Below are 27,791 nucleotides of genomic sequence, written 5' to 3'. Positions count from 1 at the left end.
TGCAAACACTCTTACTAGCAAGTGGTGCAGCTGAGTAACAGCTTTCTGGGTGCTTATGTTTTCTTTTCCAGAGTCTAGAAAAACTATATGCCCAATTAATGAAGAGGAGCAGTAGTGAGGCAGATATTCAGGTGCACAAAGCTGATGTAGAGAAGGACCTATTCAAAGTGCTGTCTTACCAGGCTGAATCAGTACGTGTCCTGGCCAGTTTCCCTTTATAGGTCACTGGGGCATATGGAATGTATGAATGATCATACTGGAGCTTTGACTCAGTTGTTAGAAGTGTGCATTCCTGTCATTAAACTGGAAAGATATGTTTCCCTAGATCTGCTGTAAGGTCTCAGATTTGACCCCTCAGCATTGCAGTAATGTAAGCATTCTTAATATACCTATTTTTTCGACATGCATCTTCACTAATTTACCATCCTGCAAAGTTGTTTAGATCATTTCTTGAAGACTCTGAGTATGTCTACACAGCAACTAGACACCTGCTGCTGGCCTGTGCAGCCGACTCGGGCTGGGGCTGTGGGACTGTTTCATTACTGTATAGACGCCCGGCTTGGGCTCGAACCTGGATTCTAAGGGCTTGGCTACATTAGAAATTTCAAAGGGCTGCCCCGGCAGCGCTTTGAAGTGTGAGTGTAGTCAGAGCCGCAGCACTGCTTGTAAACCACATCCCTTACGGGTGTAACGTGCAGCGCTGGGAGCCGCGCTCCCAGCGCTGCTGCCCTGATTACACTGACACTTTACAGCGCTGCATCTTGCAGCGCTCAGGGGGGTGTTTTTTCACACCCCTGAGTGCGAAAGTTGCAGCGCTGTAAAGTACCAATGTAGCCAAGCCCTTAGACCCTGCGAGATGAGAGTGTCCCGGGACTCAGGCGCCAGCTCAAGCCCAGAAATCTACACAGCACTAAAGCAGCCCTCTCAGCGCAAGCCCTGCTAGCCTGAGTTGGCTGGTACAGGCCAGCCATGAGTTTTTCTTTTCTGTGTAGACATACCTTCTGTCATTTAGCTAGCAGGAGTGTTTATAAAATGGACAGCTATCTTTTCGAGACCTGAGTCATCTCCTGCTAAGATCTGTGTTTCACTGGCTGAAGAGACAAGATATCTGGTGTTGCTTTGGAACCCGGATCTCCACATCCACAGCAGTGCAACATATATTTAGTGAGATATGTAAATTCAAAACCAGACATCTCTGTGCCAGTATTCTGTTACTAAAGTAATCAAATAATACTTAAGTGCAACATTGCATTTAGATCACAAGTAGCCAAGGTCTAAGGGGTGTTAAAAGCCGCACACATATTTGCAGTGCATAATAACAATTTTATTGAATGTGCCACTAGATGGTAATCTTTAGATATACTAACTATGCATACACACACATATAAACTATTTTTTTTATGTACAGTGTTTTTTATGTACAAGTAGGGAGGTCATCATTGCCAGCTCATGATTTTATGATGAGTGTTATGATATTTGGTGATTTTTCTTAAAGCTCCAACCCCTGCAAATCATGCAAATAGGCAAGAATCTCAGCTTTTTAAAAATAATTTTAAAAAAAGTAAATTTGTAGTCCTTTAGAAGAAAAGTTTGAAAATGACACAACTGTACTCTTCTTCAGCACCAAAAAGAAAATAAAAACAACACCTTTCTTTTGATTTTTCTTTCTTACTTTAAAAAAATCTCATGATTTGTAAGCCACCCATGATTTTTGAATAGATGGGATTGGCAAACTAAAAGTGGTACAGACATTGGGGTACAAATAGGAGAAGGCCTCAATCCCTAAGTTGCACAAGGAGACAATGGAGGGGCCAATGTGACTGGAGATCAGATTTGCTGAACTGTGTTCCCAAACTTTTTACTATGGTGACCAACCAACTGCATTTTATCATTTTTTTGTGTGTGACTCTCTCAGGGCTTGGCTACACTCAAAACTTCAAAGCGCTGCCGCGGGAGCGCTGCTGCAGCAGCAGCACTTTGAAGTGTGAATGCGGTCGCAGCACCAGCGCTGGGAGAGAGCTCTCCCAGTGCTGTACGTACTCCACCTCCTCATGGGGATTAGCTTGCAGCGCTGGGAGCCGTGCTCCCAGCGCTGCGCACTGTTTACACTGGCGCTTTACAGCGCTGTATCTTGCAGTGCTCAGAGTTTTTTTTTTCCCCACACCCCTGAGCGAGAAAGTTGCAGCGCTGTAAAGCACCAGTGTAGCCAAGGCCTCAGGGTCTATATTCATGGGGGAGGCCCAAAAATAATTGGCCAGCATCTTTCTCCTCCTCATCACCCCACTAAGAGGCATTGACTACATGCAGCAGGGCCCTCTGCCTTGGTACTGCAATTCCAATTCTGGCCTGGAATGGGGAGGAGGCCCCAGAAGAAGAGGGGTCGGAGAATGAACCCACCCTGCATTCACTTTACAGTGGTGGCTCCAGTGGAACTGGGCTTGGCTTCCTATTCCAGATGTTTTGACCTGGTGCATGAGGTCACAGCGCCACTCAGGTTTGATCGAGCCAGTGGAGGGGTGCCTGGGCCAAACTTGAGTGGCATGGCAGCCATGTGCACCAAGTTGTGACACCTATAGTTGGGAGGTGGGCACAGCCCTGCAGGACAGGACGGAGCCACTACTGTCTGATGGGGTGGGCTCATTCTCCAATGCCCTCTTCCCTCCACACTGGGCTCATGACCCATCTACAATCTTCCCATGACCTAGTATTTGGGGAACTCTGGCTTATACCATATTTCATGTATCTTCATGGCAATTTTAACATTTGAAGGAAATGATCACATGATCCTACATGTTCATGCACTATAACCTCAGAGGTTCATGGTGTGTCTTGCTGTTTTTGTTATCTCTCCATTTACAGTATAGTGAGTTGCACTGTATTGTTAGCCGGCAAGGTATTTAAAGACATATTGCTTTTATTCTAACAATTTGTTGGCATGTTCTGTTGCTTTCTTAGGCAGTTGTTCAAGGGGATTTTCAGAAAGCACTGACATGTTTGCAACGCTGCAAAGATATGTTGACAAGGCTGCCAAAACAGGTCAGTGAAATCAGTCCTTTTGTGTCCTTCCAAAAGTTTAATATTAACAAGAAAGAGAGCAGCTTTTCATGGAGATACTGATGTCTCAGAAAATTCTGAAAAATATTCATCAAATTCTTTGTACATCTGTTCTATGTCTTTCCTTTGCTTGTTCTTTGTACTAAGGTAATTTGTTTCTTCAAAGTTCACCTCCTCTTGCCTGCTTCCCACAACTCCCATTGGCTGGGAATGGTGAACTGCGGCCACTGGGAGCTGCGGATGGCTGTGCCTGCGGACAGTCAGTGTAAACAATCTATCTACTGCCCACCAGCAGATTACCGTGATGGGCCCCATGCAGCCCACAGGCCACAGGTTGCCCACCACTACTCAGGTTGCCCACCACCACTTTACAGCGTAAATAATAAAATCTGAAGGGATGGGTGAAGGCTGAAATATGACTTTTGAAAGTGAAATGTGGCACTGTGCATGTTGTGGTTGAATGGGATTTAACTGGTTTCTGTGACAATCTCTGCATATCCTTAAGAGTGTCTGAGTGACTGTAACTCACTTGAGAAGTTCTGCTTTCATTCTAGTTGCATGGACAAAGCTGTAATCATTGGATGAATCATTAAAGTGACCCACTGGGGTTTTTATAATGCTGCTTTTCGTTTCATTTTAAATGTTACATGTTTTCCAACGAAACTCTTCCATTAAATAATGTTAAACTTGATGGCTTAGAACAGTGGCTCTCAAACGTTCCTGCTAAGGTCTCTAGGTAATGTTTTAAGAGGGAGACATGGAACAGTGGGTGGGTCTTCACTGACTGATAACTGAATCTTGAATGTCACTGGATTGATCTGCTTGAGAATCTTGGGTGGGCCTAGGTATTAGTGATCCAGCTTAGCCGATGCTCAGGTTGATTTGAGATTCTGAATTGATAACCAGACCTTGCTGGTTAATAACTGGAGCAGATAACTGATGCTAAAGTTAGGTGCAGCTTGGTTACCCCAATCAGCTTAATGCTTGTAGACCACATCTGCCTGCAGAAGTTCACGCTGGAAAGTGGATGCTGACTGGTGGCTGGCTGGTTTTGTTAAGACAGGTGTGGGTCAAGAAGCCACCCTCTGTTCTTTGCAGCATTATGATAGGCATCAGGACTGCCAATAGCTTATCTGGATAAATGCATCCAGCCCAGTCGGGGATTCTATCTGTGCCAGCTCCTCCTTGAGTCCATCATTTACACCCAGCTGGAAGTGATAGCACTGAATGGCCTTGTTCCAGTTTGTGTCTGTTACCTGGTGCTGAAATTCTGCAGTGTAGTGAGCAGCCGGCTGGCATCCTGCCTCAATACGTGGTGCGTGGCTTCTGCTGTATGTTACTATTTGGGTTGTTGAAGGTTGTTGAAATAGCTTGGACAAATTCCTTGAACTGATGCAAGAGGGGACTAGATTTCTCAAGCAGTGGAGAATCCCAGGTCAACGCTTCCCCAGTGAACAGACTAATGACGAGTCCCACTGTGATTTGGTTGGCAAGAAATGACTGTGAGCACAGCGGGAACAGCAACTGGTGCTGGTTTAAGAACCCACAGTATTTTCCACAGTCACCATCAAACTTGTCAGACAGTTGGGATATTCGATACTCAATGGGCCTGAGTCGCTGATGGCGTGGCTTGTGCCTGAGGCACTACATTCTGTGCCTGAAGGGCATGGACCTGGCTTTAATAGATTCTTCAGAGTGCTCACTAACTCTGTCAAAGAGGCATCAATTTCAGTGTGGTCCATTCTGCAGCTAAACTACATCTTGTCTTTTTGAGCTGCTCAAACTGTCATGGACCAGGGTGTGACCAGTCATACCTAGTGATCGTAGCAGTGGCAGTCAGACCTAGTGGTTGGATTCAGTGTCAGAGGCCAGGGGCAGCACTGAGGGTTAGAGCCAGGGCTAGGAGGCAGGGGTTGGGGCCAGAGCTGGGAACTGAGCAGGAGTGGAATAGGCTGGGAAGAAGGCATATAGGATCACAGCTGCAGGCATAAGTGTTAGAGCCTCCAGCGACTTGCTGCTGAGCTTAAATGCAGACCTGTAGTGATCTTGAAGCCAGTTGGGTGGGCTGGGCTGGCCAGTCAGGTGATTCTGTTGCAGCCTTATGGCTGAACTGGCTAGCCCCAGGTAGAGCTCTGCAAATCTACGGATATCCACTTCATATCCATGGACCGTTTTTGCGGGTAGTAGATCGGATGCAGGGCTCTAGTCACTGGTGTTGCCTGGCTCGTGGTGTCTGGCTTGGGCAGCCTGTGGGGCACAGCATGCTCGGGACTAGTGGCCAGCAGCCAGTGGCTGAGGCTGGGCAGCAGATCAGAGTTGGGGCTGTCCAGCACCCACTTGCTGTGCCACTTCCTGCCCAGCACTTAGGCCCCTCAGGCAGCGCCAGCGTTCCCATCATGGCCTGGCCTGGCAGCACTAGCCAGGCTCCCACTCCTGGGCCTGGCCCGCCGGCTCCTGGGCAGCAGGGGCTGCCCGCAGCCATGGGGATTGGAACGGGTGGGGCCCTGGCACCCCATTCCTCCAACACACTGTGATGCAACACTCACTGATGTGCCATTGCTCACGAGCCCCCTGGGAGCAGCATGCAATGCAACGCTCTTTTCTCCCAGCAACCCCTTCTGCGCCGCCTCTTCTCCTTGAGACCCTGCCCTCATGTTGCCTCTTACCCCCAGTCCTCATCCTCATGCTACCTCTTCCCTGCAAGACTCCGCCCCCCTACTAGCTCTCTTCCCCTCCTCCGCCCATTGCTAGTCCTGTGAGACGGCTTGCTGCTGTGTGTGTGAGTACAAATGCGGATGCAGGTAAAAGACAGCTAGTGGATTGGATCGCATGTTGATCCTGGTGGATACGGATTGGATGTACATCCATGTTTTTGTATCTGTGCAGGGATCTAGTCCCAGGCTTAACTGAGGTAACTCAGGTTCCTAATGCTTACACACAGAGGAGCTAATGAAGCAGCAGTATTCTGAAATATCTAATATTGGAAGAACCTTTTCCCTCAAACTGTACAGTGCAACAGTTCCTGCTTTTGTGATGGGTTTTTATTCACTCCCGAGTGTTTAGCTCCCTAGTGTTTCCTCTCCTATTCTAATTTCCCCTTTTTTAGTTGTCCCTGTTCAATTACTCTGTCGTATTTATTGATGGAAGTGGGCTGCAACATGTACTTGATCAGTTCTACTGTTACGTGTGACCTTGAGGGATTTATTCATTAATGCTGCTTTAGTTTCCCATAGAACAACAATAGAACAATTTTATTCAGATTCCTTTTCCCTCCTATAAAATCAGCTTTGATAGTGGTGGGTATAGCTTTGATAAAAAGTATTTTAAGTGTGTCTGAGACTCAACTGCCTTAGATTTCTGAAAGTCACTACAAGAACCTAACAGGAGAAGCACTTTTTTTAATTGCAGACCTGTTATCTATCAATCCTCTGCTATAACTTTGGAGTGGAAACCTATGAACGGAAGGGGTATGAACAGAGCTCCTTCTGGCTCAGGTAATGTAAAAGGGAAAACAAAATGCAAAGTATTTTTTTCTGAGAAAATAGAAAATGTGACTGAAGGAATAGGAAAAAGCAATTTTTAGTTTTTGGATTTCGTTGAAAAAGTGCAAAATTTTGTAAAAAAAAAAAAAAATTCTTTGTGAAAATTTTTGTTTTTGAAAAAGCAGTTTCCTGATGAGGGAAAAAGTTGTTTGAAATTTTCCATCTAGCTCTAGTATTAAATGAATCAATCTGTAACCCTTCTGCCAGTCAGAGTTGGCAGAAACAAGGGCGGGGTTCAGTATCTATGGGTTCCTTTCCAACAATACAACACAAAACCGTCTTGAGCCTCCACCCAGTGACCTGCGACAATTACACACAACCCCCTGGGCACCTCTGAGAGGCAATAAGGAGGGAAGTAACATAGCATTAATTTGGCAAAACAATGCAAACAGGGTTCATGAACATAAACCATGAGCAAAAGACCCAACCCCTAAGTAAGTTGGGCAGTGTCCTTTCCCCTCAGGTTCTTCAGGGCAACAACCCAAAAGTCCTTTTAACATGTCTGTCCCTTCTCTGCACCCCACTCACAGTTGCTGTCCTTGGTCAGTGCTGCCCCAGAGTTCAGAGGTTCATCTGCAGAGTTCACCACCCTTCCTGGGTGGAGGGAGTGGTAAGGAGGCACCTTACATGCTCCGCTGCTTGGGCACTCAGTTGCCACGCCTCTCTGCCAGCTGCCCTGCTGGCCACTTGTCATGCCTCTCCACCAGCTGCCTTGTGGGCTGCTTGATGCACCTCTCTGCCAGCCACCCTGCTGGCCACTCACCAAGATGTCTTCAGGGCCTACCACTTAACACAGCTTTCAGTGATTTCAGCTCTCAGTGATTTCAGCTGTTAGTGGGGGAGCCTCACTACTGGTACACGCTGGGCAGTCTTTTACATCAGAGACACTGTCCCAAAGCAGGTCTAATACTTAGACCCAGGTATCAGTGATTTCAGCTCTGCAGCATGTAACAAGACTGTCAATTGAATCTAAATTAGCTCTTTTATTACATAGTGGAGAGAGGAAGGGTCAAATGGTGTCTAGACTCTTAAGCCAGGCTCACACCACCAGGTGCAAGTACCTATCGCTACTCTCTCTCAACTCACTGGGTTTTGGAACTCATGTTCCTTGCCTACCGAATGCCGTTTCGTTGAGGGTAAGTCCTTCCAGCAGGGTATACCAGGTATAGTTCTGCTGCCCTTGCTTCACACAAAAAGGGTAACAACCTCTTGCCCCAATAACAAGAAGACTGGAGATCCAACACCAGCCAAAAGTGATCATTTGGGCAAGCAATCCCATCATGTGAGGACCTAGGCAGAGTGGGTGTGCCCATGCAAATGAGATCAGCTCCTGAAGTCCTCTTCCACAGCTCATCACAGATGTCAGGGGAGAGCTCATTCAGACTCTGCTTACAAATTTAAAGCTCTACTTGGCTGAGCAAAGCTAGGCCTACACCCAGCTCAGTGGCTTTTCTCTGTTTACAAGCACATTCTTTCATGTCAACCTCTCAATATCAGGCATCCCTTTCACATGGATTTTCATGTTCCGACAAGAGGTCCCTTCTTTTCATGTAGAAATATTCATGGCGCTCCTTAATTCTATGCATAACTCTTATTCTCTCAAGAAGGCTGTGCTCTTGGGAGATTGTTCCCAGCTAGTGCCCCTTTCATAATGCCATGGTGATGGTTGCACCTTAAGAGATGTGAAAAGTGTAGAAAAATGCAGAAAAATAATTAATGTCAGCATTATATGCATGTGCTAAAAGTAGTCTTTGAATTGTTCATAAAAGAGCTACATTCCAAAAGCCATAATTATGTTGATGAAAGTTTGTTTCATTTATTAGTTCTCCCTACTTTAGTTTTCTCAGCCACATTCATTGGGCTACAAGAGCACAGGCAGCTCCGCAACTGGCCTGGTGGCTTTACTGCTCACTCACTGTTACATGTGACCTTGACAGGTTTATTAGGTTTCCAATGTTGAGAATTTGGAGAGAATCCACAAAACAGCAACACAAATGATTTGTCTGTCTATTTGGGCTAAATGACAACATGCTAACTATGTACATATATTATAAGGTGTATATTCCAATGTGGGAAAGGAATTGTAAGGAGTGGTAAGATGGGGACCAGGAAGCAGTGCAAGACATTTGGGCTATCAGGAAAAATTATCCTGTGTCAGACTCAGAAAATCAGAATGGATTTTTTAAAAAAAGTATTCAGAAGAAATCAACTTGACAATGTCCCTTTTAATCTCAAACATTTAATGATCATAGATATGGAGTCAAGGAAGTCTTGAAGTAGTGTTTAGGGTTAGTTAAAACTGATATTTTGGAGAACATCTCTTTATTTTTTTCCATGTACTTAGATGGGATACTAAGTGCTCACAAACACCAATGAGAAAATCTTTGGAGTACTGAACAAACCTTTGCAAAGCACAAACATTTGCCTGGATAGAATGTTATAGCACCATCTAGTAGGATTAATGTTATCATACTGAGAAAATATCAACTCTGGGAATAAATTTCCACAGACAGAAGCAGATTAAGGTTTCGTGGGGCCCTGGGCCAGAGCATGTGGGGAGCCCCCTCCCCACACCTTCTGCCTGTGGCCCTGCCCAGGGTCTCACACCATTCTGTCCCTTTCCCCCGTTCCACCCACAGTCATTCTCCATTCCACCCATTCACTGCAACCCTCCTTTGCTCCTTTCTACCCCCCAGCCTCGTGGCCTCAAGACTGGAGAAGCTCTTCCCCCACCCCCACAGGGCCCTGGGCCCGCGGGGTGGGGTGAGAGCTCTCCCAGCCCTGAGGCCACAGCAGGGGGTCAGAGCTCCTCCAGTTCAAGGGTGGCAGCCGAGGTCTTGGCGCTGGAGCTTCCCATGCCGCTCGGAGCTTCTAACGGGGAGTGAGGCCGGGACATTGGGGCTTCTCCCACCCCACCCCCCAGCACTGCTACCAGGGAGCAGAGCAGGGTTGGAGTGTGGGGCATCTTCTGCTGGGGAGAGGAGTCGGGGCGTAGAGACTTCCCCTGCCCTGCCCTGCCCTGCCCTAGTGTTTGTCTGCTGGGGGCAGGGCACCCATTATTCTGGGGCCCCCCAGTTGCCCACAGATGTAATTTGTTTTTGCATCCCTAAAGTTTTATTTGCACTCATGTCCCATTTGTTACCTAGCTTCAGTTTTATGGAATTCCCCACAGGCATTCACCTCAGAGGCCTTTTATACTGTGAATTAGTTTCTAGAACAAGGACTGGGAACTGAGATTCCTAGGTTCTGTTTCTGGCTCTGCTACTGATTTGCCATGACCTTGAAAGCAAGTCACTTACCTTCTATGTGATTTAGGGCTTGTCTACATTTAAACACTACAGTGGCACTGCTGCAGTGCTGCAGCTACGCTGCTGTAAACTTTTCAGTATAGACACTATCTATGCTGTTGGGAGGGGTTCTCCCATCTTCACAGGCAATCCGCCTCCCCAGTGGGTGGTAGCTAAGTCAACAGAAGAATTCTTCCATTAGCCTACCGCTCTCTACACTGAGTGTTAGGTCAGCTTAATTTAACTGCTCTGGGGTGTGGATTTTTCACACTCGTGAGTGATGTAGCTGGGCTGACTTAACTTTTTAGTGTAGACCAGGCCTAAATTTCCTCATCTGTAAAGTGGGAATGATAATTCTGTTATTCTGAGAGGTACTGGTGACTGCTTGGGTCACACACCTCTTTGAGTTTAGGCTGTGAATGCACCCTGTAGTTAACATGAATATCAGAACATGTTAAACAGAAGCACTTCACCTAAGACAAAATGGGGTTGTGAACCCACCTAGGAGGAGTTTAGACTGAGTGGACAGAAGGGTTTTGATGAACATTGTGTGTGTGAGAGAGGGAAGGCAGAGTACACACAAATGAAGAACAGACAACACAGAGAGAGAGAGGCAGAGACAAAAAGCAAGAAAGCCAAGCAGTAGCCTGTGAGCACAGCATGACCTGAGAAAAGTCAGTGAGAGCTGTTCAGACTGTTGGCTAAAAAGACTTCAGGGTACGAGCTAAGAATTTGATTCTTTTGTTCTAGGTTTCTCCTGCGTTTGGAGAAGCAGGACTTTGTACATTCCTTGTAAATAAGTTTGCATTAAAGAAAATATTAGACTCCATCAATTTCTACTTCCAACTGGAACATCTCCAGGGCCCAGAAATTTGACTAGCCGCTCATGTGAAAAAGGGGCAGCACTAAGTATGTACCTCAGAGCGGGGTTATGAAGCTTAATTAACTAATTTGAGTAAAGCAGAAAGAACTTAGTCCAATTCATATCTGGGGGTTTAGAAGGCAAATTAAATCCTCTGTTCTTAGACAATGGTGAATACTGTGTATAGGTGGGTGCTCTGTCTTGTTGTTGTCTTGTCCCATGATAATCATATCAGGCCGTGAAGTTCAAGAATGAATTCAGTTACTCTTACAGCATCCTTTGTAAGGACACCTTGAGACAAAGTGCTAAATTTGAAGAGTATCACTTTCTTTACCATATGACTTTCAAAAGTGTTGACAGGTGTTAGAGCCTGCTTCTGACACAGCTTACACAGATGACATATCTTGGTCCTATCTCTATTGATTTTCATTCCTGTAGTGTGCCCTGTTGGCAGTCTCGTGGATATTATTAAAGGATATTATTTTCTGATGCTTTGATATCAATCAGATATCTTGTGACCATTTATTTTAGTTAATATTTTCCTCTGTGTGCTCTATGTGGCTCCTAACAATAAATGAAATGGAAAAGGTAAGTATGAGCTCACTGCATAGCTCAGAAAGCTGACTGAGTTCTTCTTACATCTCTTAGCCCATATAATTCTGATTTTTTCTTTTAAATTGTAGCCAGAGTTATGAGATTGGGAAAATGGATAAGAAGTATTATCCCGGGGAAGATATGCAGGTAAGAAATACACATACAGAAACTTCTGAATTACACACAGACTAATAGCAGGATGTCATTAGTGCCAATCCTGCTCTGCAGCCCCCACTGCCTCTCCGTGCCAGTCTTGAGCCTCCCCTCATAGCTCTGCCAGTGGTTATCCATCCTGATCTTTAGCACTTCCTGCTATTTTAGTCCCACAGAATGGTAGTATAGTGTAAAGAATTCTCTACTAGATACTAGGCTGAGTCTGAGACCGAGTCATTGTTGTGTGTGTTCTTAGTCATAGTTGAACCTAGATTTTCATGCAGATATAAAGCTAGTGCATTAATACTATTCTCCAGCTAGTGTATTTGGAGAAGAATTACGTTATAACCCATAGGCTCCATCTTGACTAGGAAAAGTGGTCACGTTAGGTTAGGTTTAGTGAATGTGTGTTACTTGAGTCTGACCTAAACTTGATCTTTTTCTTAGTTTAAGTGAACTTTGAACTTGACCAACTAAATTGAGCTAAAGGTTATCCTGCATCTACAGAAGGAAAAAGGTCAAGGTTAGGTCAGGCTTAGTTAGCACGTTTATTAAGCCTGACCTAAACTTAACCAGTTTACTTTGTCAAGACAAATCTTCAGAAGGGATAAGAGTACAATTGTTATGATGACAGTGCCTAGCAGTCCCAATCAAGGAACAACACGTTGTGCTTGGCACTGTACCTCTAGTAACAGAGAAGACAGTCCTTGGCCCAGTGTGCTTACAGTGAATATTATTCACAGCTTATATTTCCATCTCCTTCATTTCCACTCCTTTGTGCAATATTTAAGTGTTGTTTTTGGTTATTTCATTTGCGTTTAATGTTTCACTTTGTCTTTTTTTTCTAGGCTAAAGTGCTGCGGTTATTAGCCACTGTTTATTTGGAGTGGGATTGCGAACAGTATCAAGACAAGGCTCTCAGAGCTATAAGCCTGGCTAACGAGGTGGTAACTTACTGTGATGTCTAAGCAGGCTGGATTGATTTAAGACACCAATTTTAATAATGATTTAAATTGGCAAGCAGAAAACCTTGATTTAAATAGTCCTTTGGCACCTTATAGACTAACAGACATATTGGAGTATAAGCTTTCCTGGGTGAATACCTACTCCGTCAGACAAAATCACTGATGATGCGTTGGAGAGGTTTTAGCTGAGGACTGTAGGTAATGACCAGTGGAGTTCTGTTGGTTTCTTTCTTGGGCTTGTCTTGCAGCAGGAGGCTTCTCGGTACACGTCTGGCTCTGTTGATTTGTTTCCTTATTACCTTATTATTGTTCTTTGAGATATGTTGCACTTGTCCATTCTATGACATGCCTTCCTATGCCTCTCCATCGGAGTTATAGTAAGAAGGAAGTGAAGGAGGCTGGAGACAACTCTGCTCTTCATACCTGTATGCAGTGGTGTGCAGCAGCAGGGGGAGCCCTAGCTACCCAATGGGTACCACTGAGGGAAAAATGACCATGTGGTGGACGTGCAGACACCAAGAGTGAAATGGACATGTGCAACACATCTTGAAGAACAATTACACAACAGGTTAGTAATGTTATTCCCAGGTGCACTTTCTGTTGATAATCAAGTGTGGGAAAGAGTTTGTGCCATGCAAACCTATAAGCATTTGGAGTATTAGTCTATTCAGGTTTTTATTTTGCTGCCATCACTGTAGTTTCTAAGCACTGAAGTGCACAGTCTCCTAAATTGCCTGGAATCCTACTTGTTGTTAATTCTACATTAATCCAGTTAATTCAAGCCCTTGTAGGGGAGGAGTGAATTCTGCCAGAATTTAAACATTCAGAACATTCTCAGCCTTTATTTGGAAATGTCTGTAGGTGGATCCAGCAAGATCAGGTTGCTGTATTTTGCTCTTGAGACCTACTCAGAACCTCTTGGCAACATAAAAATTAAGAAAGAAAAATGAAAATTTAGACACTGAGTGTGGAAAGATTGCCAGTTACATAGCCATTGCTTGGGACATTTAAAACTAGATTGGAGAATACTGTGGAGACTATGGGCACATCTTCACCGACAGCACTTTAACGTGGCTTATGTCGTCGTGGCAGCACTCTAAAAAACCCAGCCCCACGAGGGGAATAGCTACCAGTGTTGGGAGTGCGGCTCTCAGCACTGCTGCACTGTCTACACTGGCATTTTACAGCGCTGAAACTTGCAGTGCTCAGGGGTGTGTTTCTTCACACCCCTGAGTGAGAAAGTTGCAACACTGTAAAGTGCCAGTGTACACAAGCCCTGTGTTGTGGGGGGAAAAGCCTGTCCTGGCTAGAATTTCCTGACATTCTTTAATGTTTGTGAATGTGCTGGACTCTTGATAGGATTCAGCTGAAATTGTTCTCTGAGTTTAAAGAAATAATTTGGCTCTTCATGTAATGTCATTGTTTATCAATATGCAGGAGAATATGCATCCAGCTGGGTTTTTCTTGAAAATTAAAATCCTTCTGAAAAGTGCAGCATCTGATGAGGGCATCAGGACAGGTATATCAGCTCTGTATGTAATGTGGTTCAGAATAATGTCATTGTATTCCAGGCCCAAGAAGTAAGACTGAATGATGTGGGAGAGAGTTGAAATTAATCTCTCTTCCATTATAGAAGAAAGGGACTTATTTGCTAAATGTTACAGCCTGGTTTTGGGATGAATGTGGTGTGGAAATCTGTCTAAAATTATTATAGCAATCCTTGGGAATACCGATGCTATTGAGGGCCTGGTGTAACTTTGAATAAAAGGAAAAAGTTACTTTTGCTGCTGAGTGACAGTCGTATGCATTTGCTGGGGGAGGACTTGTTAGTGCTAAGATAGTGAAATGGCAGCTATGTAAAAAAGTTGGTAGTTTTAGACTTTGGGCTGTATTTACTCAGGGTGAAATTAAATTTTGTGTAGAAGGCCAACACAGTTACTCCTCTGCTTGTGGGGGTAAGATACTACTGCACATGAGTAATGATGCAGAGTCTGGCTGAGTGTAAGTAGAGTGGTCAAGATAGTGATTGGCCTTGCGTTGATAAAATAAAGTTCTTCTTCGAGTAGTGTCCCTATGGGTCCTACATTGTAGCTGTGTCTGTGTCCCTGTGCTGCTGACTGGTGAACTTCGATAGCAGTGTCTGTTGGGCTCACACATGCGGTACCTATCCTCATGCTGTGTCATGAGGCTAGTCAGGCTAACCATCCTCAGTTCTTTCTCTACAGAAAAGAAGAAAAAAATAAAAGAAAAAGGAATTTTTTCTTCCATCATTCCTGGTAGGGGTGGGAGACCCCCGTGGACAAAGGTATGCCTGGCTCTTGGGGGCATCAAAAAGTTTCACACTTGGAGCAAGGCAATCCCAGTCACGGACAAGCACTCTCAATACATTTTCTGCCTTGGCGGGGGCCACGTTCAACAAAAGTGTTCCCTCTGCCAACAACTTGGACTGAGATCCCGCAAAGACTGAGAGCTTCACCAGAAGATCATCTTCATGGGTGAGGATCTCTGACCACAGTCCCCAGTCAGGCATGAGTCTTCCTCCCAGCCTTCGACTTCAAAGGATAGTGGGTCAAGAAAGCGGTCTGGGAACTCCTTTCAAATGCTAAAGAAGAGAAAGGGAAATCTCCTCAGCGAGCCCAGAGATAACTGAAACCGATCACCATCTTGCTCAGTATCCTTGGCACTGCAGGCACTGAGGTCATCTGGCACCCACACCTCACAGCAACCGATGGCACCTGGAGCTGCTGATAGGCCCACGGAACCTTTGGGCATGGGCACCGAGTCTCTGGTACGGAAGGATAAGGGCAAATGTCCTAAACTGCTCCCAGAATGTGAACCGTTAGTGGTAATACCAGTGGCACTGACCTACCTGGCACCAGACAGATTGGTATGGGCAAGATGCTGGGATGCTCGGTGCCGACAGAACTCCAGCAGACCGGGGACCTGTTATATTGGAAGTTCCAAACTCACCATCCCTCGGTACTCAGATGCTCCTCCATGATCAAGCAAAGGATCTGACAGTGAGTCAAATGGGGCTTCTGAGTACTCCTCCTGGGCTCCATATGGGACCCAATACCAACAGAGTCCAGGATTGTACCACCAGATGGCACTGCTGCCATCCTGGTATGGTCACCCATGGGCACCTCCACCAGACCCTATGCTACCACAGTGGCCCTACAGGGACCACTGGACAGCTCATCGCCAGCGTTCCTCCAGGCACTGCGTGTCATCAGAGATCTTCACAGACAGCCTCCCTCAGCTGTAGCATCATGAGCCTCAGTATCCTTAGAGGTTACGGAGCAGGAGATGGATGCTGAGGAGGAGATCACACCCAATGCCATATCCTCCTCTTCACCAGATAAGGCAGTCATGCCATCACAGTCCTCCATAGCAGATGATTTTCTCCTGTTCCTGGAGCTGGCAAAGAGAGTTGCTGACACCCTCCATTTACCATTGGAGGAGGTTAAGGATATGCACCGCCAACTTATGATATCCTTCATGTCTCATCCACCTCCAAAGCATCCTCCCAATTAATGAGGCCATTGTAGACCCTACTAAGGCAGTGTGGGAACCCCAGGCCTCGATGGTCCCAACTTGCAAGCAAGTGAACAAAAAATACTGTGTCCCCACAAAGGAATCACCAAGAAGACTGATGCCTCCCTCCACTTCCTGAAGGATTCCAGGGCCGCTCTGAGATCACTGGGAGTTTATACACCAGTGCAAAAGAGACGATTCAGCTCACGATACCAACATAGGCAGTATTCAGCACTGTTCCCCGTGTAGCAGCACTATGAGCCCCAGAGGAAGAAGGGGAGATTCTCGAAGTGGAAGCCCTCAGGCTCCCAGTCCTTGGCCTAACCACCTGCCCCTAAGCACCACTTTTGATGGGGAGGTCGAGGTGCTATGAGACCACTCATCACTATCACCTGTGACCACACACCTATTTGGCCACAGTTTGGCAGCATTCTGCAGTGCCCGGGAGCATGTAACATCGGACATATGAGTCCTAGAGATTGCCAGATCTGGATATTTCATCCATTTCACCTCTTACCTTCTCCACAACATTCTTCCCTGTCCCTCTTCAGGGACTCTTCTCATGAGAGTCTACTATGGCAGTACATAGACCTCCTCCTGCAGTTAGGAGCCATAGAACCAGGACCTCAACATCTACGAGGATAGGGGTTCTGCTCTTCATACTACTTAATATCCAGAAGGAAAGGAGGTTGGAGACCCATCCTGGACCTAAGAACTCTCAACAAGTTTGTCAAAACTCAGACATTCAAGATGGTCACGCTGTTGATGATCATTCTGTCACGGGAACAGGGAGACTGATTTTCAGCCCCCAACCCTCAAGATGCATATTTTCACATCTCAATACTACTGGCTCTCAGGGTACGTCTACACTGCACGATTACTTCGAATTAGCTTAATCCGATATTACAAAACAGATCTAATAAAATCGGTTTAGCGCGTCCACAGTGGGATCACGACATCGATTGTTTGCGTCCATGGTCCAAAGCTACCATCGAACACATCGATTCAGGAGCGGTGCACTGTGGTAGCTGTTCCTCAGCTATCCCATAGTTCCCACTCCGTGTTGAGAGCACAGTGCCTGATGGGGCAGAAAACATTGCCCCGGGTGGTGCTGGGTACAGCCTCACCCCTCCCTTTGTGAGGCAGCAGACAACCCTTTGGCGCCTTTTCGCGGAGTGCATTGAGCAAACGCCATAGCACAGCAATCATGGACCTTGAGATCACAAACGGTATCCTGACCGTTGTCAACACCTCGCGTACTCTCGTGCTGACTATTCGAACAATGAACTGCAAAGGCAGGAGGAGAGGAGGAGGCAGCTATTGCTGAGCGCCGAGGACAGCGATAACGAGATGGAGGCAGAATCTCATAACCGCTGGCCCCAGCGTTTTGGAGCTACTGCATTAACGGGGCATCTTCTACCCATTGAACGCCGAATTTGGGCACGGGAAACAAGCACAGACTGGTGACCGCATTGTTTTAACGGTGTGGGACGATTCGCAGTGGCTGCGAAACTTTCGCATGCGTAAGAGCACTTTCTTAGAACTTTGTGACATGCTTTCCCCTGCCCTGAAACGCCGAATACAAAACATGAGAGCAGCCCTCACAGTGGAGAAGCGAGTGGCAATAGCCCTCTGGAAGCTGCAACGCCAGACAGCTACCGGTCAGTCGGGAATCAATTTGGAGTGGGCAAATCTACTGTGGGGGCTGCAGTGATGCAAGTAGCAAAAGCAATCATTAGCAGCTGCTGCTACCTACGAAACGTGCTTCTGTTACTCCGACGGGATAACTGCAGGCTAAGCTGAGATTGCGACTTGATTCTTAGTATACTGTTGTTGTTGTGTTCTCTATAGGATAGACACATCACCTATCTGGACCCAGAACTACACTAAGGCAGCATCCCAGTAACAGAACCGCAAGGTACACTGTCACAATGTGCTGACAACCTGAGGATCACAGGGGACAGTCCCGATGAGCCAGCGAGCGCTTCATATAGAGCACACCAGAGCTCTTCAGAGCACTTCAGTCTGTCATTATACAGCTTGCGCAAGAGGGACAAAGCTCAGATCCAGACATACTAAACCGTTGGGAATCTGTTATACATCTGCGCAGCCCTATCCAGCTGGCTTTCCTGGGGCAGGCCACAGCCTACCAGCTTGAATCGCTCTTAGGCTCATGAAGGCATACTACTTGCGCATCACGCTTACACTGGACAGTGGCCAGATTGAGACGATCATCCTATGAGCGAGCTGGAGAAGATGCCTTGAGCTGCCAGGATTGCCGTCCCAAGTCAGAGTATGGTGAGAGCGAGTCATGGCGGTAGGCTCCGTATGAAAAAGTGCCCGCTGCAGAGAGCACATATACAAGTACTGCCGCCAGACCTTCAGTGTCAGAGCGCATGCACAGCGGCATGCTAGCCGGCTTGACTGGTGCTTGCCTGCACAATGCTATGTGATGCACTAACAGGGGAGCACATATTGATGGAGCGGAGGAACGCATTGATGTCGAAATGACAGCTGGCGCTGCTGAGTACACGAGCAGGGTTGAACACCATAAGAAGCCAGGTCGCGATTAGAAGAGCCAGCACTGGAGCCTGCGGCGATCAACGAAGCAAGCCTTGAAACGAGTTTCAGCAACAGGCTCAGAGGACGGTGTGACCTAGCAGTGAGCTATCACCCTTATGAGCAACCATCCGCACCTTGGATGGATCTTTAGTATCTTACAGTATAACACTCACCACACACACCACCTCGTTTGGATTACAAGGGTGCGCAAGACAATTAAATTCAAGGTACGTATTTAGCTCGATTTATACATGACACTAAAGTAAGTTAGGCTATGGATGGAAAAATCATTAGTGTCGCTTCTCTCCACTACACTTTCCCAGAGAGCCACACAGACCGTACACCCATCCTAGAATCGATACTCGGCATTTAGCGAATAAAGAATAAGAGAAGCAGTAAGATCAGAACAGGTTAGCCCTGCTGTCTCGTGGCGGTGTAGAGGTAGAGGAGGTGCGGAGAGGAAGGCCATATCTTAGGTATCTGACTACCTGTGTAGAGATCATCGACCCTTGCTTTGCCGGGTAGACTACTCCACAGAGAGTGGAGATGTTACAGAGTATAGGGGTGCGGTGCCGAGAGAGCCGACCGACCACCTGAGGATATTACAGCGCTGAGTGGAGGAGCATGTATTGGACGTGAGGCTCTAGAGAGTACTACAAGGGCTGCCAGCGTGTTCACATTGCTGATCTAACTGAACTGCACATCACTTACAGAATAGACCACACCGACTATTAACAGCCGGTGGAGACTATCATCAGTATATTATGCACGCACGCAGCCCTGCCATGCGTTGCTTTCTGCCCCACCAGGCTGGTCTACCTGTCATACAGCCTGGGTCATCAGGAAATCACAGATCTGCTCTGGACTCGGTGGCCAACCGGCATCTGGTACTAGCAACGAGCTATCATTGCGGACCAATCACGCTTACAATTTCATCACCAGACTATCGTACATACCCTCTCATTGCGTGTGATTACATTCAAGTACAAATACGTGTAAGACATTCATCCCGCCGTCATCTCCTTCTCACCTCCGACGTTAGGCAGAGCCACAGGCCTCTCATCAGAGATGGCACCATACAAGGAGCACGGGAACCCAGAGATGTTCAGACTGACTACTGGAGAGAGACATCCAGGTGACAGATAAGTATTGGAAAGATAATCATTTTCAGAGCAATTTGATGTACGCCTTTCACATAGAGACATACATCCACACAGACAGAGGAGGCCACACATGTGAGCCCATAAACACACTACATAAGCCAATAGAGCATTCTGATATCAGGTGGTAGATCATTCAAGCTCTATGGTGAAGCGGAGTGCACCACCTACAGACGCAGGTACGGGATAGACCGCACATCCACGGCGGCAATTGTAAGTAGGCTTAAGGGTTACTGCCCGCCTGCTCTTATACAACAGGGATATGTGAGCCCAGCGTCACTTTGTTTAGAGGACACCTCGCAAAGCCGAACCCTTCACACTCACACAGCCGCATCGGCTCCTATCATAACGAATCGCTGCTAGTGATCAAACCTCGGGCCAACTTCACCCCCGCAGCGCGTTGTCTGAAGCTGGGAAGAATCCTGCTGCCAGAACCCAACTCGTCGCTAATCGCCTCCTCCATCCCCCGCGACTCGGCGGCAGGGGTGAACATCGGGACGAGTATCCCCGCTATATCATACTCGATGATTTCTACAAGCGTAAAATGATGAAATGAGCATCCTCCTGACAATACCACCCGCAAGCGCCACTCGCTTGTTTAGCAATTCGCCTCAGGGCACACGCCTTCAATGCCGCCCAGTACCCGGAAAGCGATTGACATGCACATAGGCGAACTAGTTACTACATGGAAGGAGAAGGCTGCCTTGCCCAGAAATGGTGCCAATAACATCAAAACGCCCTCGGTGTCATGCGATCTACAACAAACCAGTTGTTTTAATCCGTGTTTGATACCAGAAGCGAAGGGCACTCTACCGGGAGAGTACGCTGTCTTCATGAGCATCACCGTCTGCAGCTCTGACGCTGAGTGGAAGCAGGGACGCCTAAGTTCGTATGAGGATACTCACGAAGGGATCTTGAGGGGAACAGATCCTGGCTCGTTGGGTGATTTACGGACTCGGACTATGTTGCTTGCTGATGTACGGACATCTTAATGCGTGAATTGCATGCTAGCGGACTTTTAAGCAGCTCGCACCTATTGCCTGCATCTTCTTGCACCTCATTCCATCTCCCTCTCGCCACAACTTACAGGATATGTTTGCAGAAAGATTAACCCTTCACATTGATCATTCTATCAACACTATATCCCTTCACGAGACTAAACAGAAAACCACTTCTCGAAGCAGCTTACCACATTTGTCTGCCGGGCCCCTTCCTTGAAAAATGTAAAGCCTTGGTGGCTAAAAAATACTCTATAATTTTCTCACATCCCTATATACACCTAGTGTGATATAAAAAGATCCTTCTCGAAGCCACAAAGTGGATGTATACTCCTACCCAGAACGGACGCGCACCAGGGGGAAGTGGACACATATTAGGAGTCGATGGGGGAAGGATATAAGTAGCAGCAGAGCGATGAACTTCTTACCTGGGACACGGTTTGCTATAGATTGAGTAGAGGTGATAAGCTAGAGTCAACTAAGTCCAGCACATTGGGTATTGGGCTTCCTATAGCCAGAGACGCTCAGAGCCTGACTTCCGTTGCTTCTCTGGCTTTCTGGTACCCTGTCTAAGCTCCTTCACTTTCACTCGGCACTGCATGGAGTCCCGCTATGCCCTTTTCAGCCATAGACTTGAAATTCTTCAAAAACTTTTTCATTTCGTCTTTTGAATGCAGTGCTGGAGCACTGAGTCCTCCCCCAGATAGCGATCAGATCCAGACCTCCTGTGTGCTCCAAGCTGCGCTCTTCTTCGATTATCAGGAGACTGCATTGTTACCAGTGCATATGAGCTCTGTGTGGTCACTGTGTGTGTGCTGACCCTCACGGTGGACAATCAGGAAATGGAATTCAAAAGTCGCGGGGATTCAGGCTTTTCCTGTTTACTCTGCCAGTGCCATCACAGTGTAGTGTCCGATGCTATCATGAGTGCCCCTGTGACAATGGTTCTGAAACCCACAGTGGGAGTGGCTCACTTGGGGCAGAGTCAATCGCTCCCTTCCGTTTCTAAAAAATTGAGTACGTCCTGCCTGGACTGTCATAGCCCCGGCTGCCTGCCTCCAAGTGCCCCCCCCCCGGTTTATGTCACGAATAAGTCTATGTTTCTTATTCTTGTATTCCTCACGACTGCGTGACATAAATGTGGGGGGGGGCCCTTGCACGGTAGCTGCGGAGGGTTGGGAGAGAAGTGAAGCAATGAGTGCGTTCTTGCGGGAGAACCCCTGTTAATACAGCCACGGAGCAGCTGCCGCTCTTCTAATACACTTGATCTCTTTCAGAGGAGTAGCCGTGTTAGTCGGAACTGTAAAAGCAGCAGAGAATCCTGTGGCACCTTATAGACTAAAAACGTCTGTTACTCTGTAAGGTGCCACAGGATTCTCTGCTGCTTTGACCTTCTTGTAAGCAGGACAGACTCTATTTTTAGAAAACCATAAGGGAGGGATTAGACTCAGTGCCAGTGAGTCATCCAAGTTGCTTTTGTGTTGCGCCCCCGGCTGATTTAGCCAGGGGCCACTCATGATAGCAGCGGACAGTTCAAGAGAAGGAGAGATAACCATCATGTCATTGCCAGTTTTCTCTGGCAGTAGACGGTACAGAACGACTGTAACCATCTCTGCTATCATTGCAAAAGCAATTGAATGCGGTGTGTAGCGCTCGAGTGTCGCCTCTCTCCACGGCATCTAGTACACAAATGGTGACGGGAAACAAAAAAGCGGACAGTCTCTAGGGCTGCTGTGCTAGTGTTTTCTGCAAGGGCAATCCAGGAGAAAAAGGTGCGAAAGGACTGTCTGTGATGTTTTCCCGGAGCAAGGAAGACTGACGACATGTACCCAGACCCCCGCCGACCATTAACATTAGCATCAGGGGGCGGGGATTCATGGAGGACGGAAAGGGGGTGCTGAGAACTCCCACTATCCCACAGTCCTCAGCAGTCTCTTAAAACTATTTTCATTCTTGGATGACCGCCCAATGTGTAGCTTACAACACGGCGTCTTTTATGGTTCAACGGAATAGCTCATAATTCTCTTCCCCCACCCGGCAATGAGAAATGAAAGTAAATAAAGCAATCCTTGAGTAACTTACAATGTGACCCTCTTGTACTGATGCTGCTGAAGAGGCGATGCTGCTGCACTGAAGAGCATTAGAGCTTTGCACAGTGGCAGTATCATAACCAATGAAGTTAATCTGAGGTGTGATTATTGCTAGTGAAAATCCGCTCCTCTCCCCCTTCCTGGTGGTAGATGGTACAGTACTACTGTAGACAGCAAAACTGTTACCCTCTCATCTCTTTTGTTACACTCATCAGTAAATGGGACAGAACGGATAATAACCCTGTGAAATTTTTGAAAGCAAAGTGGGGATTGACTCACCTGGACTGTGTCAATCCTGCCCTTTACGGTTAATAAAAATGAGTCAGTCCAGACAGATAGATAACAGTGGATTTCAGGAGCGGTGCACTGTGGGTAGCTGTTCCTCAGCTATCCCATAGTTCCCACTCCGTGTTAGAGCACAGTGCCTGATGGGCAGAAAACATTGCCCCGGGTGGTGCTGGGTACAGCCTCACCCCTCCCTTTGTGAAGGCAGCAGACAACCCTTTGGCGCCTTTTTCGCGGAGTGCATTGAGCAAACGCCATAGCACAGCAATCATGGACCTTGAGATCACAAACGGTATCCTGACCGTTGTCAACACCTCGTACTCTCGTGCTGACTATACTGAACAATGAACTGCAAAGGCAGGAGGAGAGGAGGAGGCAGCTATTGCTGAGCGGCGAGGACAGCGATGACGAGATGGAGGCAGAATTCTCCATAACCGCTGGCCCAGCGTTTTGGAGCTACTGCTATTAACGGGGCATCTTCTACCCATGAACGCCGAATTTGGGCACGGGAAACAAGCACAGACTGGTGGACCGCATTGTTTTAACGGTGTGGGACGATTCGCAGTGGCTGCGAAACTTTCGCATGCGTAAGAGCACTTTCTTAGAACTTTGTGACATGCTTTCCCCTGCCCTGAAACGCCGTAATACAAACATGAGAGCAGCCCTCACAGTGGAGAAGCGAGTGGCAATAGCCCTCTGGAAGCTTGCAACGCCAGACAGCTACCGGTCAGTCGCGGAATCAATTGGAGTGGGCAAATCTACTGTGGGGGCTGCCAGTGATGCAAGTAGCAAAAGCAATCATTAAGCTGCTGCTACGAAAGGTTGTGACTCTGGGAAACGTGCAGGTGATACTGGATGGCTTTTCCGAACTGTGGTGGGCCATAGATGGAACCCATATCCCTATCTTGGCCCCAGAACACCAGGGCACCCAGTACGTGAACCGCAAGGGGTACTTTTCAATGGTGCTGCAAACACTGGTGGACCACAAGGGACGTTTCACCCACATCCACGTGGGATGGCCAGGAAGGGTTCATGACGCTCGCGTCTTCAGGAGCACTAGTCTGTTTAAACGGCTGCAGCAAGGGAATTACTTCCCAGACCAGAAAATAACCGTTGGGAATGTTCAAATGCCTATAGTTTCCTGGGGACCCAGCCTACCCTTGATGCCATGGCTCATGAAGCCATACACTGGCAGCCTGGACAGTGGTCAGGAGCTGTTCAATTACAGGCTGAGCAAGTGCCGGATGGTGGTAGAATGTGCATTTGGCCGTTTAAAGGGTCGCTGGCGATCATTACTTACTCGCTCAGACCTCAGCCAAACAATGTCCGCTTGCTATTGCTGCTTGCTGTGTTGCTCCACAATCTTTGTGAGACTAAGGGGGAGACATTTATGGCTGGGTGGGAGGCTGAGGCAAATCACCGGCCGCTGAGTACGAGCAGCCAGAGACCAGGGCGATTAGAAGAGCACACCTGGAGCGCTGCGCATCAGAGAAGCCTTGAAAACGAGTTTCAGCACGGCTCAGGGTACGGTGTGACTCTGTTTGCTTCCCCTTGATGAACCCTCCGCACTTGATGGACTTATTCAGTATAAGCAACCCACCCTCCCCCTTTTGATTACAGGTTGGCGAAGGAATAAATTCAGTGTCGTTTAGAAATCATTTATTATTCATTAAAAGTAATTATGCATCTGTTAAAAATCATGTGTTTTTCCTTACTACTTTTCCCTGTAAGCAACCCAGCCTCCCCTTTCGATGTATTCTTCCTTACAAAGGAACTATAAAAAGGCAGAGAATTAGAAAGGTATCCCTGGCTGCTGTGCTTTGGAAGGAGGGAAGGGAAAGGCCATTAAGCACATTGTAGCGTAATTACAGCCTTTGCCTTGAACTCTCCAGGGGGTGAAGGAGTAGGTGGGTGCAGAAAGCCTTCCCCACGCATTCTTACACGTCTGGGTGAGGAGATTTGGGCGTGGGCTTGCAGGGAGGTGATACAGGGCTGCAGCGCACTCTGCTACGCGCTGCTCTTCCTGAAGATCCACCATGCTTGGAGGATATCAGTTTGAGCACGCAGCAGCTGCAGCGTTGCATCTCGCCAACGCTGGTCTTCCTGCCTAGCCCTCTCAGATCGTTCACTGGCATCTTTCCTGTACTTTGCTACCACATCCTTCCAATCATTCTGTTTATCCCTCTCATGCGTTCCGTCCACACGAACCCTAATCCGAGTTATCACTATCGAATTTAGTGCTACTCCTCTCGTTTGGGAGGAGTTCCGAAATCGATTTAAGGAGCCGTTAAAGTCGATATTAATGATGAAGTCGTGTGAACGGATACAGCGTTAAATTGGTATATCGGCCATTAAACCGATTTAAAGCCGCAGTGTAGACCTGGCCTCAGACATTTCCTCAGGTTTACTCTGGGAAACAACCATTACCAATACAGAGTCCTTTCCTTCGGACTTTCATCGACCCCGAGAGTATTTTTCCAAGTTCTCAGTGGTGGTCACCCATTTAAGATCTCAAGGGATGATGATCTATCCTTACCTAGACGATTGTCTCCTCAAAGTCTGGTTGCTTCAGGAGGCTTGTCGAGCCACTGAAGAGACAATAACCTCGTTCAAGGATCTAGGACTACAGATCAACTTGCAGAAGTCAACCTTCATGCCAGTGCAATACCTGGAATTTAGAGGGGCCGACCTAGACGCACAACAAGCCAAAGGCTTCCTACCTCAGGACAGATTTCACTCCCTGATATCTCTTATAGACGCAACTCAATACAGCCATCAAGTGCCAGCCAGAACCTGCCTCCAGCTTCGGGGGGATATGACTGCTGGCATGGCAGTGATTCCTCATGTCAAACTTCACATGTGATGCCTACAGCTGTGGTTCAGCTTGGTTTACAGACTGAACAGGGACAGTCTGGTCAGACCCCGTCACTACCCACCAGGGTCAGAAGCTCCCTGGACTGGTGAAAAGACCCAACCAATGCATGAAAGGGATCCTCTCCCTACAGGGGCCACCTTTGTCACTCCTTATCGTGGACACATCCCTCCTAGGATGAGGCACACATTTAAACAGTCTCACAGCACGAGGCAAATGGTCGCTGGCAGAGATCTCCCTTCATATCAATCTCCTTGAACGGAGAGCAGTCTGGAACGCCTGTACCAATTTCCTCCTGCTGATAGCAAGCTCACATATAAAGGTCCTGATGGACAACATAGCCTGCATGGATTACATAAGTCTTCAAGGAGGAGCCTGATCACCTCTCTATGCACAGAAGCGATGAAACTGTGGAATCGGTGCATCTCTCACAATCTGGTTCACGACTTACATCCCAGGCACACAAAACACGATAGCATTCAAACTCAGTTGCACATTCTTGCATGACCACAAGTGGGAGATGCACCTATCAGTACTTCAGGGCTTGTTCACATGGCGGGGAAAACTGTCCACAGATCTGCTTGCCAGGTACCAGAACAGGAAGTGTCCACAATACTGTTCCAGGGTGGTGATTGGACATTGATCTCTAGGCAATGCTCTCCTTCTTCCATGGGACAAAGACCTTCTTTATACCTTCCCTCTGTTTCCTCTTCTGCTGAAGGTCCTGCTCAAGATAAAGAGGATGGACCTCACATGATTCTGATCACCCCTACCAGGGCGCGACAGACCTGATACCCTTACCTAATGCAGCTTGTGATGTGCTGCTGATCTCCCTTCTGACAATCCCACGCCATCTCACACAGGACAAGGGGTGCACCATGCATCTCAGCGTGGGGATCCTCTGACTCAAAGCATGGCTCCTAGGTGGTTCCAACTCCTAGAATGCTCATGCTCAAAGGAAGTGCAGGAGCTCCTACTACACAGTAGAAAGTCTTCCACACAACGTGCTTAGCTGCAGAAGTAGTCCAGATTCCAGATTTGGTGTATGTCCCAGCAATTCTGTCTAGAGTTGACAACTCTTCCACATATTCTGAAATATGCCCTGACCCTTAAAACATCAGGCCTGTCCCTGAGCTCTCTGAGTGCACCTTGCTGATTACAGTATTTCACCATTCCATAGAGGGGTACTCAGTAATTTTGCACCTAACCATAAAAAGGTTCCTGAAAGGAATAACAAACCGCTTCCCTCAGCCTAGTCTTCCCTCCCCTTCTTGGGACCTAAATCTAGTATAAAAGAGCTGACTAGGCCCCCGTTTTAACCCATGGCCACCTGTTCGCTAACTCATCTGTTGATGAAAATGGTCTTTCTAGTCACAATTACCTTGGCTAGAAGAATAAGGGAGATAGCAGCTTTAATGACGCATCCTCCGCACATGGTATTCTTCCCAGACAAGATCATGCTTAGGCCACATCTGAAGTTCCTCCCTAAAGTGACCTCCTCGTTCCACATGAACCAGTCTGTTCACCTTCCCACCTTCTACCCCATGCCTCACTGGGAAAATAGGGAGGCCATTCTACATACCCTGGACATTAGGAGAGCCCTTGCATTCTACCTCAATAGGACAGAAGCCTTCAGGTAATCCCCTAGATTGTTTCTATGGCAGAAAGGTCAGCGATATCAGCCCAATAACTTTCTAAGTGGGTCTCGAATTGTGTTAGAGAGTGCTTCCACATTCGTTACATGACCCCTTTGGACTCGATCTGTACATACTCCACAAGATTGGTCTCTTCATCTGTTGTCTCCTTAAAGCATGTCACCAGGGGTGAAAGTAA

The 27,791-nt window shown here is 47.2% G+C and overlaps 1 protein-coding gene and 1 pseudogene across 1 annotated transcript in view; both read left to right on the top strand.

Moving 5' to 3' along the window:
• The window catches only part of TEX11 (testis expressed 11), a 147,451-nt gene that overhangs the window by 13,634 nt on the left and 106,026 nt on the right, over positions 1–27,791 (top strand). Inside the window, exons 7-12 of the mRNA XM_075068428.1 lie at positions 72–191; positions 2,956–3,036; positions 6,463–6,548; positions 11,429–11,486; positions 12,341–12,436; positions 13,895–13,976. Of these exons, the coding sequence (XP_074924529.1) occupies positions 72–191; positions 2,956–3,036; positions 6,463–6,548; positions 11,429–11,486; positions 12,341–12,436; positions 13,895–13,976 (523 nt within the window). The remainder of the gene's footprint in view (positions 1–71; positions 192–2,955; positions 3,037–6,462; positions 6,549–11,428; positions 11,487–12,340; positions 12,437–13,894; positions 13,977–27,791) is intronic.
• Positions 22,856–23,074, top strand: LOC116822923 (U4 spliceosomal RNA; annotated as a pseudogene).

This window comes from Chelonoidis abingdonii, chromosome 8 (genome assembly GCF_003597395.2).
Source record: "Chelonoidis abingdonii isolate Lonesome George chromosome 8, CheloAbing_2.0, whole genome shotgun sequence".
Classification (NCBI taxonomy): domain Eukaryota; kingdom Metazoa; phylum Chordata; order Testudines; family Testudinidae; genus Chelonoidis; species Chelonoidis abingdonii.
This window is presented reverse-complemented; position numbering and strand designations above follow the sequence as displayed.